This window comes from Chaetodon trifascialis, chromosome 12 (genome assembly GCF_039877785.1).
Source record: "Chaetodon trifascialis isolate fChaTrf1 chromosome 12, fChaTrf1.hap1, whole genome shotgun sequence".
In the NCBI taxonomy this organism is placed as follows: Eukaryota; Metazoa; Chordata; class Actinopteri; order Chaetodontiformes; family Chaetodontidae; genus Chaetodon; species Chaetodon trifascialis.
In genome coordinates, this window is record NC_092067.1 from 8,949,874 (window position 1) to 8,962,120 (window position 12,247).

At 42.2% G+C, this 12,247-nt stretch overlaps 1 protein-coding gene across 3 annotated transcripts in view; it reads left to right on the top strand.

The window, feature by feature from the left end:
* Nucleotides 1–12,247, top strand: part of fgf14 (fibroblast growth factor 14) — a 93,443-nt gene that overhangs the window by 67,800 nt on the left and 13,396 nt on the right. For all 3 annotated transcript variants that reach the window (XM_070975304.1, XM_070975303.1, XM_070975305.1), the window contains exon 3: nucleotides 1,453–1,556. In XM_070975304.1, coding sequence (XP_070831405.1) covers nucleotides 1,453–1,556 — 104 coding nt within the window. The remainder of the gene's footprint in view (nucleotides 1–1,452; nucleotides 1,557–12,247) is intronic.

A 12,247-nucleotide genomic window follows, 5' to 3' on the forward strand; every position in this document is an offset into this window, starting at 1 on the left:
GGAGGTTTGCAGCCTGGCACCTCCACATTTTCATCTAACAGCTCATTGTGGCTGCTCCTTCCTGTTCCATGACTCCCAGCAATATTTCAAATTGTCAAAAAATGCTGCTTCTGATGATGATAATGATGATGAACCAATGAACCATAGCAATCAGTGCTAATCTCACTGACAAACACAATGCATTTCCTGGGACTACTTCATAATAAAAGTCAACTTGTGTTTCACCAGTTAAATGCTTTTAATGTGAAGGTGCAGCAGTAGAAAATGTTGAGTTTGCAGTAACTTGCAGTATGCTTTCATTAGCAGTCCATATGGGCTCAATCATCATTTGTTGCCTCACTCAGTGATAGACAGTGACTTAACAGACATTTATTTCAATGAAAATCCTAATTTAAAAATTTTGGACAAAAAGGTTGTTTTCTGGAAGTGCCTTGCTCACTTCTTTGTTGATTTATCCCTCAGGTGCAGGAAATGAACCAGTAACTGTCTAGTCATGTTCCTCTAACCTTCAGGAGAGTACCTTCCCCCATTTTTCAGCGTTTGGAGCAAAAATGTCTTCTCAAATGATAGCAACTATTGGATCTCACAGATCTGTCCTCCTCTCTGAGAGGAAAAGTGGCACAGCAAACAGTAGGCTTAATGGGGAGAAAAGGGTATTATTAGCTTGATCTGGCACTGCTCCACTAGAGCTCCAGGCTAGGTGGTTAATTTGATTCCAGTGCTTGGTGCTAACTCTAACCTGACACTCTACATTGTGTCACTTACTCCTGTCTGCTAGAGGAGATGTGGCATATGTCACATCTGATAGGCTGAGGGGACTTATTGACACAGGGGACAATGCGTATAGTGTGCACAGTCATTAAAACTCCTAGACCAATTCAAGTGTTGGCACGGACTGCTTCGCATTAAGATTTACATTTTTTGAAATTGGCCAAAAGCCACCAAAAACCAATGGTCACGCAATAAGTTCTCCATGCCTTTCCCCGGCTCCAAACCTGCCAATACCAATTACTTATAGGGTCGGCCAAGGTCATTATGTGCCTTTAAGCCTCCCATACACACACTCTTAATGTCACAGCCAGGCCAGCGCTGTTGTTTCTCAGCAGTACAAACAATAGCTATTACCTGCTAGGCCCAAGGAGTCTGCTCCAACAACAAAAGGGCTATTAGATCTGCCACGCACCAGTGGTGGCCCCAATTACAGCTACATCTCAGGTAACTCTGGGTGGCCGTGTTTATGCTAGGCCATGCTGCAGTTCATCTTTGGACATAACCTAAATGCAACAGCTAGCAAGTTGTATTAGCCATGCTTTGTGGAGTGTTAATGACAGGCAGCTTGCATGATAACATTTTTTTTTCTGTGTTTTCAATGTTGGCTTTGGTCTGTCTTTGGTAATGTGGTGATATTTTTACCTATACATCTGTTTCTCGGTTGACACGTGTGTTTTTCAGCTTTGTTCAACCTTATTCCTGTGGGCCTCAGAGTTGTCGCCATTCAGTCCGTGAAGACAGGGTTATACATCGCCATGAACGGAGAGGGACATCTGTACACATCAGTAAGCAGGCTATTCTGTTCCTTTCTATTCTGTTCTATTGGGCATATCTTGAAAATGTTCTTGATTATGTTAAAGCATAATTGCATGCATAATGCATTATGCTAAACATGTGTCCTTGTTTAAGGCATATTTGTATCTGTGCTGTGTGTATTTTGCATGTAAAAATACAGATTCTAATGCAGACACAGTTAAATTCTTTAATTCTTACAGGACACAAGACACTAATCCCAATAAGGGGCCCTGAACATGTCTCAGATATTTACCACATTTGCGACAGGATAATTGCATTTCACTAAAGGTTAGGGATCCCATTAAGCAGAAATGCATGCATACATGCTTCCATTCATCTGCTTAAACGCCCCCGGAGTTTTCATTCCATGTGAAATAAGCATTTATATCAGGTGACATAACTCACGTGGAACACATATTTCGAGGTCTTGTGTATTGTGCTTTCATGCTATTACACAATTTAATACAAAGAGTTCATCTTTTGTCCTATAAGAGTGAATATAGATGCACACGAGTGTGGAAAGGCTGTGATGCTGTGATACATGTGTTTAGTGTAATGTAAGCTATACTTTAAAGTAACTGAAATTCAGAACTGTTTTTGAGAGTTGGGATATCTGAGGAGCAGCCATTCTTTTACACTTTGTGCCCACCCACTGTTATTGACTACCTCTCTTCAAAATAAACTAGGCCTTTGCGGGCTAGACAGCCGAGGGAGCGATAAGACCTCGCCCAGCACAGATAGCGCTTCTTGTCTCACTCCTCCACCCTGTCCTCTCCCAGTCATTCAAATCAATCAGTTGGAAGAGCACAGGGAGTAGTGCTGCTCCTCTCCCAGACAGGAGTATCCATCAGAATCACTGTCCCCTCTTCCCTCTGCTGTCCTCATGTTCCTAATCCTCAGAGCGCAGAGCACGAATTGCCATCTTATTCTTCATTCATTACCTTGGAGGTTTAGAGGGGCGACTTCTCTTACTGTACAATGCACTGCATTCCAGTGCATCTATAATACTTAATCACTGCTTGACCTAAGCCATGAAATGAAATTCATTTGAGGAGGATTGACCTAGAATCCTATGGATTTTGTTAAGGAATTGCACAGTAGGGATTATGAATTAATATATTCTATGGGTGCGCCATACAGCATAACACACAAGACGGCATAATTTGTATGATTTGTTGGTTGTGTACAATCTTGCTCCCTTGCAGACACAAACTTGACAGCAGCATACCTGGAGATGTAGACTTCAAATGTTATGCTTATTTTCATACACCCAAGACTACAGATGTATTCACTTAAAGCAAGAGGTTTTTATTCATTCATTCAACCTACTGTACAGGACAACAAAAACAAAGGCAGAAAGCCATTTGGACAAACATTAAAACTTATAAACCTGCGAATAAATAATAGTTTAAGAAAGAGTTAAAAAAGGCATCCAGTCAGCTTTAGATAACAGCTTACACACAAGGAATAATATTGTTTGTCGACATATAGACAACACAGATAATCTGTTTGTGTGGTTCAGTGCTTCCTCAAGCATAATTGATTCAGAATCTATAGTATGATTGATAAACGCTACATACATAAATAGCTAAAGCTGTATAAGTCAAAAATCACATAAATCTCAAGTTATGCTCGGTAGAAAAATATTATAAAGGGCAGACAAAATAATCAAATGAATGCGTCACAGTCAAGAACCTGAAACCTAAAGACACCAAGTCACTGTTTAAAAACGTAGCACACAGATATGTTAAATCATGTCGCTTGCCAATTAGCAATACCTGTCAATCCCATGACATTCTGTTGACCTTTCTTATGCCCGTTTGTTTGATTCAGCTTGTGATCGCCGTTCCTCCTCGTCCACACAGACTGTGCTTGTCTGGCATATGTTCTAATGATTTTGCTACTCCACTTGTCACTTTGAATAATTATGAGGTGCTTTTCACACCTGGGAGTTGATCACCAATTTGCTTCTCTGTAATAAGCTGACAATTATTGCTTTAAAAACTCACATCCAAGCATGGATTGCCAGATTTGTTTTATAGCTGATAAATGCTGCTAATTGGCATTCGAGCTAACCTAAAGCTCCCTTTTTGCAGCAGCATTTCTAACTGATTCCTTTCCTTCATGTGGCCTCTGGCCGCTGGACATGTTTAGTCTATGCAGAAGTTCTGTGCAGTGGGTCTTGTTGAGCCCGGTCGGGGCCATGTCTCTCTTCAGCACATTTTGTCCTGCTCGTCTCTTCAGGCAGCTCCTCTGCTCCATTTGCAGCTTATTTCAGTGCTAATGGAGGTTCTGATCAGACCTCAACTATCCAGCCACCCACTCAAAGGTCTCTCTTTGCTCCTTAGTGTGTGAATTACTCTGATAATGGCAGCCTTGTAAGACGTTCTTCATACTCCCCCCCTTTCCTGCCTCTTCTAGCCTCCTCTGTAAGCAAGGTGCAACCATTCTTCCCATTATCACTCTGTTCCTTTGCAAGACAGAATATGGCAGTCGACTTTTTCTACCCATTAATGGGATCTGATCGTAGTGTACTCACATTTTCAGAAACTACTACTTTTAAGGACATATTAATGCAGAGGAACATGTTGATTTGGACTTGGCCTGTGTACACAGTATGTCAGGAAAATCTGCAAAAAGACAACCTGTGTTCATTGGGAAAAGTATTCTGTCTCAATATTTCCTCATTGCCCTCAAGCCAGATCATTTTTATTAACCAGAATTCACTTGGTCAGTTGTTATTCTTTCACAATATTAAATACAGTACAGAGGCTTCAACCATGATGACGTACTTTGATAATGAATTACATTCAATTTTTAAACAGAGGAGGTGAATCAAAAGGAGAGTCCCACTCTTTCAGAAAATAGATGGAAAGCCCATTCAAAGCCTCTGGTAGTGCATCATATTCTTTTGTGTGAGGCACCCAAGGCGCAGCGTATGGCTCGAATGACAGAGATAGCATCAAAGTGACTGTGCAGCCTGGCACAAAGGACACACCATGGAATAAAGGAGAGTTCAATCATCTCACCCCTTTTTAATCTGCTCCTTTTGTATCCGAGCCAATAAACTCCCGGCTAATTTCTCCTCCAGGCTGCTCCCTGGATCAGGCATTTCTTCTGAAATGTAATAAGAAGGCAAGAATTCTCCCTGCTTGCTGTAGAAGGTAGTGGAAACAGGACTTGTGGTAGTCTCTAGATAACTGTAATGAAACTCTTTATACAAAACCGACAAATTCAAATGAGATAAAACATAAAAACCTTAATTATTCTGTAGGGATTGTGATATTAAATCCCTAAAAGCAAACAAGGAAGTGTTGGATTGTATAGTTTTGTTACACATGATGAAATGATGGTGCCAGAGAATGCAACTCCCTTGTGCTGATTGTGTTGTTTTTCTGCCCTGCTCATACAGTCTCCTACCATCTCTCAAGTGTAAAGGTTGAGCGTTTCATGGTTGGCTGGTTTTCTTTAGGGCTAGTTCCCCATTCCCTTACTCCGCTGGAGTCTCTCACTGCAGGCTGTCTTTATCAGGAGTCTGCACTTGTTAGTGCTACCTTTCATGATTGTCAAATTGACTTGCCACATCACTTGAGTGGTCCTTTTAGAAATGAAATCCTTGAGAGGACCAGTGCGGAGCAGTGCAGTGGTTTTAGCGTCACTTTTAGAGGCTGTATCATCAGCCGCATGAACACAGAAGACTGAGGGCATCTGTTTCCTGTAGAGCCCAATTCAGATTGTATGAAAGCGGCAAGTTTGATGTGAAGGCTCCCCTCAGTTTGCATCAGTATGAAAAATGGAAGTGCATGGCGGCTGTGTGTGGGGAAGAATAGAAAAGAGAGGCTTATTCAGGAGTCGGTGGTGTGAAACCAAGAGAGTCCTTTCAGAAGGCTCAAGCCATGACTCCCCTGAGTTTCAGTATTTGACATATTCCCACCAACACTTTTATTCTTCTTCCAACCTCTTAGGCAGTTTTTCTAATGCTGCTCTCAAATGTTCTGCCTATGAGGGACATGCTGCCATAGATGCCATTTGCTCCCTTTCTTTCATCCTCAGGTGTCTTGCAAAGACGTGGCATTTCATGGGTAGAGAATTCAGTTCCACCTGATATTAAAACAACCTTTCAGTGGGAGATCACGGCTTATCGGGGTGTTTAAAAAAGACCAATTTGAGGCATGTGCACATCCAGATTTATATCCTCTCTATCTACTTTATTATGGACTCTTTGCATTTTTACTGGTAATACTGCTGATAGGTAAGCCTGTGATTTGCCTGGTCACACCAGCCTAAATGGTGAAATCAATTCATTTCAGTGGAATTGCTGCAATTGCTGCATTAAATCTACTATCACTTGTGAGCTTTGACTCTCAAATTCATGCCATTGACCAACGTCATACAGTCTTTACAGTGCTGATTGTTGAGGAAATGGAGAACAAGACAGTCCGAAACAGAGGAAGCTAGCTTAGCTTATTAGCTGTGTTGTATACGCTTTTATACAACACAGCTCTGCTGCAAAACAGGCATAATGTGCAGACAGGGAACATGAGTCAATGGTACAAATATGCCTCTTGATTAAACTGCGTGAGCTTATTGTCTGCTGCTTGGCTTACCTGTCAACAACTTTGTCTACTAGCCTAGCGAGTAGTCACTACGTCATCACCTATTTCATGAGGAAGCTTAGATGAACTTTGTTATTCCACATTCTGGTCGTAAGTGTCAAAAATATTCTTTTCTAGCTTTGTGCATATGTATGGAGAGCATAAGTATAAATACATGAACATCAACAGAATTTTGACACCTCATCACACGTACACACATGTGTGTATAGGCATGCGTGTGAGTGTGTGCAGGTGCGTGTAGGCTACATGCTGCACCGGTGCCCAACAGATGGCTTTGTGTGAACATGTTTTATTGGTGTTGATTGCAAACCTGTCATGAATGAGAACCTCTTTCCCAGTTTCATGGATGTTTTTTGGGAGGATAAACAATGAAAATATGATATTACTGTTGTCACCACTGTCGCAAAGATGACTGCATCGCCTTCCATTTTCCTCAGAGCCCAGCAACTACCAAAAACACAGGACACACTGCACTTGTTTCCACATGTCCATGAAGAGCTGATCAACACCACTTTGGAAATAAGACAGAATGAACATTTTCACTGAAGAGGTAAATGTTTAATTTTAGAAAACAAGCATTTCTTCCATCGTCATTTAGGAATTAAAACCTAAATGTTTTTTAAAGTCATAAACCGTGTGTCTAAAAGGTTTCTGTTTGTCTTTAATCATATGAACAAATCCACAGACACACATAAAACACAGTACTCTATCAGCAGGGAAGGGTGCTGACCATAATATTTTCACATTCCCACAGATCTCTGGTACCTATAGTAATTACTCAGATGATTGTCCCTCTGGAGGAGTGTCAGGCTCAGAGTTGAGGTGGGGGGGGGGGGCCTCATTATCTCCAAAGCATTGCTCTCTCCTGCCTTTAATGCAGTGTCAGTGCCAGGAAAGGTGGCGGTCATAAGGGCTGGAGGGAGAGCAGCTTCATGCATTAATGAACAACAAGGTCGGAGGTAGGCGTCAAAGCTGAACTGGTGAACTGCTGGTCGGGGCCAAGAGGAGCTAAGAATAGACAAAGCAGTCCTTCAGCTATTTAATACCACCGTTGTTTTTCCACTGGACGAACGCTCTTGGCTCGTTATAAATTCTTACAGGTTGGAAAATTCATATTGTTTGCCAGGCGTTGTCCTAAACTTGCAGAATCATGGCGGTGCATGTGTGGAGCCGTAGTCTGAGATTCACCAGTAGGAAGAAGAGTTTTCCATCAGAGCAGTGAGTTGCCCGCCATAAAACAGTGAGTCCCCCCCCCCCCCCCCCACCACCACCACCCCCAGTGTGTTTGGCTTTACCTGTGGGGACTGTGCCTCCATGAACAATAAATCATAAGCACACAACAAAGCTTTGCCCTCTATATCTTTCCAGATCAACAGCTTAAGGTCTATTAATATCCCATCTTCTCCTTTTCCTCAATCACTGTTATTCCCCTGTTTATTTCAGACAATTAAGAGTAGGCAAGTGCAGCTGTTTTCTGAATCACCGCTTTACTTGACACATATTTATGATGTACCATGTAGCACAGAAGTCACTGGATGTGCTGGGAGGAATATCAGGGAATACATACATTAACAACACATGGACGCCCAAAGCGTCACCAGTAATGTAGTGCACTAGACATATACCAGTGGGTGGGAGGCTTTATTATGATGTATTCATCCTATAAATTAATTTCAGAGAGACTCTTCAAAGTTCCCTTCAGTCCCTTCTGCGCTTCAGTTACCCTCGGTGTCACAGTCCAGCATAGCACTCACCCGTGCTGCAGCTCTTCAGCCACGCCCCATACCTGCCCATCTGCACACCTGCCATGCTGTCATTCCTCCCAGTTGCCAGATTGTCTTTGCGTCATGCCAGATTCTCCAGCGTTCTTCTCCAGACTGATCTCCGGTGTCCGACCTCACCTGTTCCCGACTACTCCTTCCGTCCAAGCCCTGTGTCTGCGGGTGTGCAGATCTTAGCGCCTCAGTGGTTTCAAAGAGCATTATTCTCCTCCGAGAGTGGTTTCGAACACGCCGAAATCTGTCTGTGATTTCCGCGTTCGATCCGCTCTCCTCACACTAACTCCTTCTGAGCCGGCTCTCTGCTCAGTACGGCGCAGTGTTGCTCTGGTTGTCCGTTTCCCCGTATTCCCCGTAAATCGGCTGGCACTGCAATTGGGTCCTCCAAGAGCCCTCAGTAATCCATTCGACCAATTCCCAGATTCCCTGATACTCAATCTTTCTCTTTACCTGAAACCTGAAACATACTGTAAGAGTCTACTAACGTACCTGCACAGTGTACTATGGGACAGTGTTGCATATACAGAACCAGGAAGTGCACAGTGCATGAAAAAAATCTGGAAATGAAAACTTCTTTTCAACTAAAATCTCAAAAAAAAAAAAAAAAAAAGACAAGCTGTTTTGTATGATGACCCCAGCCTCATAGTCTCTATCTGAACTGTTCCTTTTTACATCTGTTCCCATCGTCTTTGCTTATTCTCAGTGTTACTCAGTGCAGGCCTCACCTCAAGGCTTCACAGTGTCCTTCCCCTTAACAGCCAGTGTTTTACTGTACAGTTGCACAGTGCACAAATGTACACACTCTGAGAGCCTGTGTAACCCTTTGTGAGCTTCCCAGAAATCCATTTTCTGCATCTCTAAACTTGTTTATCTGCATCTTCATCGAAGCATGTTCCAGCTGTATTTCCCCTCATCGAGTGGGCTGACTTTCCACCGTGGTGGCCATCAGCCAGCTATCGATCTGTCAGCTAGAGCTTATGCTGAATCTCCCTCATCCATCTGAGATAATCCTTACATCTCTATTAAAATGGAGTTGCCAAAAACACACAGTGGTTAGCCTGCATGATATGGATGCTGCTGAGGTAGCTATAAATTATGTCCCGCTGACAGATAGTGAGAAAGCAGAGGACAGGAAGGAATACTTGCATCATCTGGCTGGAAGAGCCAGTGATTGGAGAGGAAAAGAGAGAGGGCACTCTGTGGTGTGTTTTGCAGGGAAAGCCCTGTTGTGGTCAATATAATCAGTGTAGCATGCAGGCAACCACTGCTTGTTGCTCCCATTTGTCTGCTGACAGCATTCACCATTTTGAGCTTCAGAAAATCTCACTATCCAACAAAAGCCGCAGCCTTTTAGAGTCACACACAGGAACGTTATCATAGCCGGTTGAAGAAAAACTCGGATCAAATGCTGAATACTAATAATTGTGTTCTCTGTGGTTAGGAAATGAAAGGATACTGGGAATGTTATTGATCCCATCTCCAGTCTGTGATTACCTTTTAAGAGGCAGTCACACGGGAACATCACTTCCATAAGAGACAGTGTATTCACATGGGCTGCACTCTGGTTGCCCAGCGATAAACTTCCTGTTAGCACCTCCACCTGATCTTGAATTGTTAGATACCAAACAAGATGTTTCACATGGTGCTAAATTGCATTTTTAACTGAACATTTCATCACCACAAGTAATCAGATTTTATTGCCACTCACACTGTGCGGTAATCGAAAATGATCGTTGTATTTTTTGATTGCTTTCAATCTTGAATTAATATTTACCAAAGCAATAAACAGTGTTGTGCAAGTTCACACTTCACACGAGCCTGCTCAAAGTTCATTTCCACAGATTATAATGAACTAGCTCATGTTCATTTCTCCCTTTTATTTTTCTTTGGCAATCTGCAGATCTCCTATAAAGTAGACTAGTGCGAGTCTGTCAGCTTGTCAATGGTGGAAGTACATTTACTCAAGTACAGTACTGTATTTACAAATTTGAAGTACTTGTACTTTACTTATTCCATTTTATGCAGCTTTACACTTATACTTCACTATGCCTCAGAGGCAAATAATGTACTTTTTTCTCCACTTCTCCTTCTCTTATTGTTTTTTTTTTTTTTTTTAATTTTGCTGTCTTGCTGTCCAATACAAACAGAACATCAGGAACAAATGTTAAACCTGTTGAAGAGGTGCTGATGTATGGCTAAAGCTGCAGGATGGCACCTGTATGCAAACCCCCCTCTCCCTCTGTGGATGATCTCAGTATATACAGACATGACATACAATGAGTTCATCTTTATCAACTTCTTCAGTGAAAGCTTGATGCTTGTTTTCTGTCCACCTGCTGCCATTGTTGCAGTCTAAACCATCAGGTAACTGCAAACATTACTAAAACAGTGTGAAGTTAGCGCCTGTGCAGGCAGTTCAGTGTTGGTGTCTTTGCTGAGGATGCCCACCCTTCGTGTTGTTTGTCACATTTCTTATTAATGTATCTCATTGCACTGGAGAAATGATGACGTTCACAAACCGGACACAGTCATGATACTCTTCGGGAACGGTTGTGTTTTGGTGGGCTGTAAGTCATAAGTAGTGACCACCATGGTCATTTGCGATGCCCCCCAGTCCCACTGTAGCCTAACAACCACTACTGTGCATTTGTTTTGTGTGTCATCTAGTTTGTACTGTATTGTTCATTTTGCTTTAAATCTTCATGAACATGAATCAATCCTCCATGATGCTTGAAACCCTTTCCACTTCCTCTTCCAACTTATTTAACTTGTGATCCAACCGCCTCTTTTACTTTGAATTGGTATCAACAACCAGCATTTGTCCACGCTGAGCACAGTGTGCCTAATATCTCCTCGTTTCCAGTGCTGTTGTCTGTATTCTCTTGTTTTCCTCTGAAACAGACTGAAAAATGCATCTTCAAAGAGCGGGCCTTTATACTGCTTAGATTCAGGCCGCTAGTGATATACAAAGACATATTTTTATCGTGCCTGTTTGTGCTCTTGTGTGTGAATGTAAGTGCATGTTTACACCACTGAGCAACCGACATAAAGGAGAAACAGAAGAAGAGTAGGCGCACAGAACGGGGAATTCAGATTCTCATCTTTGTTCCTCTGTGAGACCCACAGAGGATATGTTAGTATGTAGATACACAGATGGCATCATTGTCATTTCTCCATGAATACATATTGCTGTAGCTATCAGAGCAAACAAGTCTATCCTGTTCACTGTATTAACGACCCTAGTTCTGGCCTAATTGCTTTCCCAGTGTGTAAATGTCAAGCACCATGCAAATACAAATGGCACACTTGTGCTTGTTGCCTCAAGAGCGGTGTAATGTGCAAATGAGCAGCAGGGAGACGACGGCTTGAAAAGCAACAAGTAGTCCTCAGGAGCTCAGTATCCAAACAGAGGCGGGATGCGTATCACTTGCACACGCACGTCAGATTGTGCACTTGACATTCCTCCTGGCTGTCTGTTTGTGACTCAGGCTCTGGTGTCACAGTTTAGGCATGTTCATTTTCAGCCAATCCAGAAGAGCCCGATCAACCTTGTGGGAGTTTATTCTTTATGTGGTGTGATGTCAACCAAAATTCCAAAAGCAGCTTCAGTGAGTTTCAGATCAGATGATAAAAACGTCACATGGAGGATGAAAAAATCTAGCAGCATGACTGAAAAATGTCTCCTTTAGTGCCACCAACAGGTAAAACTGTAATGTATTGGAATGTATTGACACCACATTTAGCTTCCCAGAGCATGAATGCTAATGACTTTGGTGATCTTCTGACATTTCCAATACATGAGGATCTGTGTGTGATTGTGAGTAAAATGTCCAGACCGCCATCAGACGGACTGTCATCAAATTTGGTAAAAAGGTTCAAAAGGTTTAGCAGATGTATTGCATGCTAACATGTTAATCTCAGCATGGTAAAAATCCTGCTAAATATCAAAACTGTGTGTTAGTGTGCTGATGTTCACATTTAGCTGAAAGCACAGATATACTGTAAAGTCATATAGAGCTGCTAGCCCATTTGTGGACCCATAGACTCATTCATATTCTTGTCTCTCTGGAGTTGAAGTTGCAGGAAAGGAAGTTGCAACAGCTCTCTGAATTATTTTAAGGGGTTCTGGTGCACAATCAGCAGCTCATCTGCATGTTCAGCCTATTTTTCTCTTCACTTTGTGTTCATAAAGTATATTCTGTGCTATCTTTGCAACATGTGGGCCCCATTTAGCCCACTATAAACTGCAGTGAACTGTTGTTGTTGTTGTTGTTGTTGTTGTTGTTG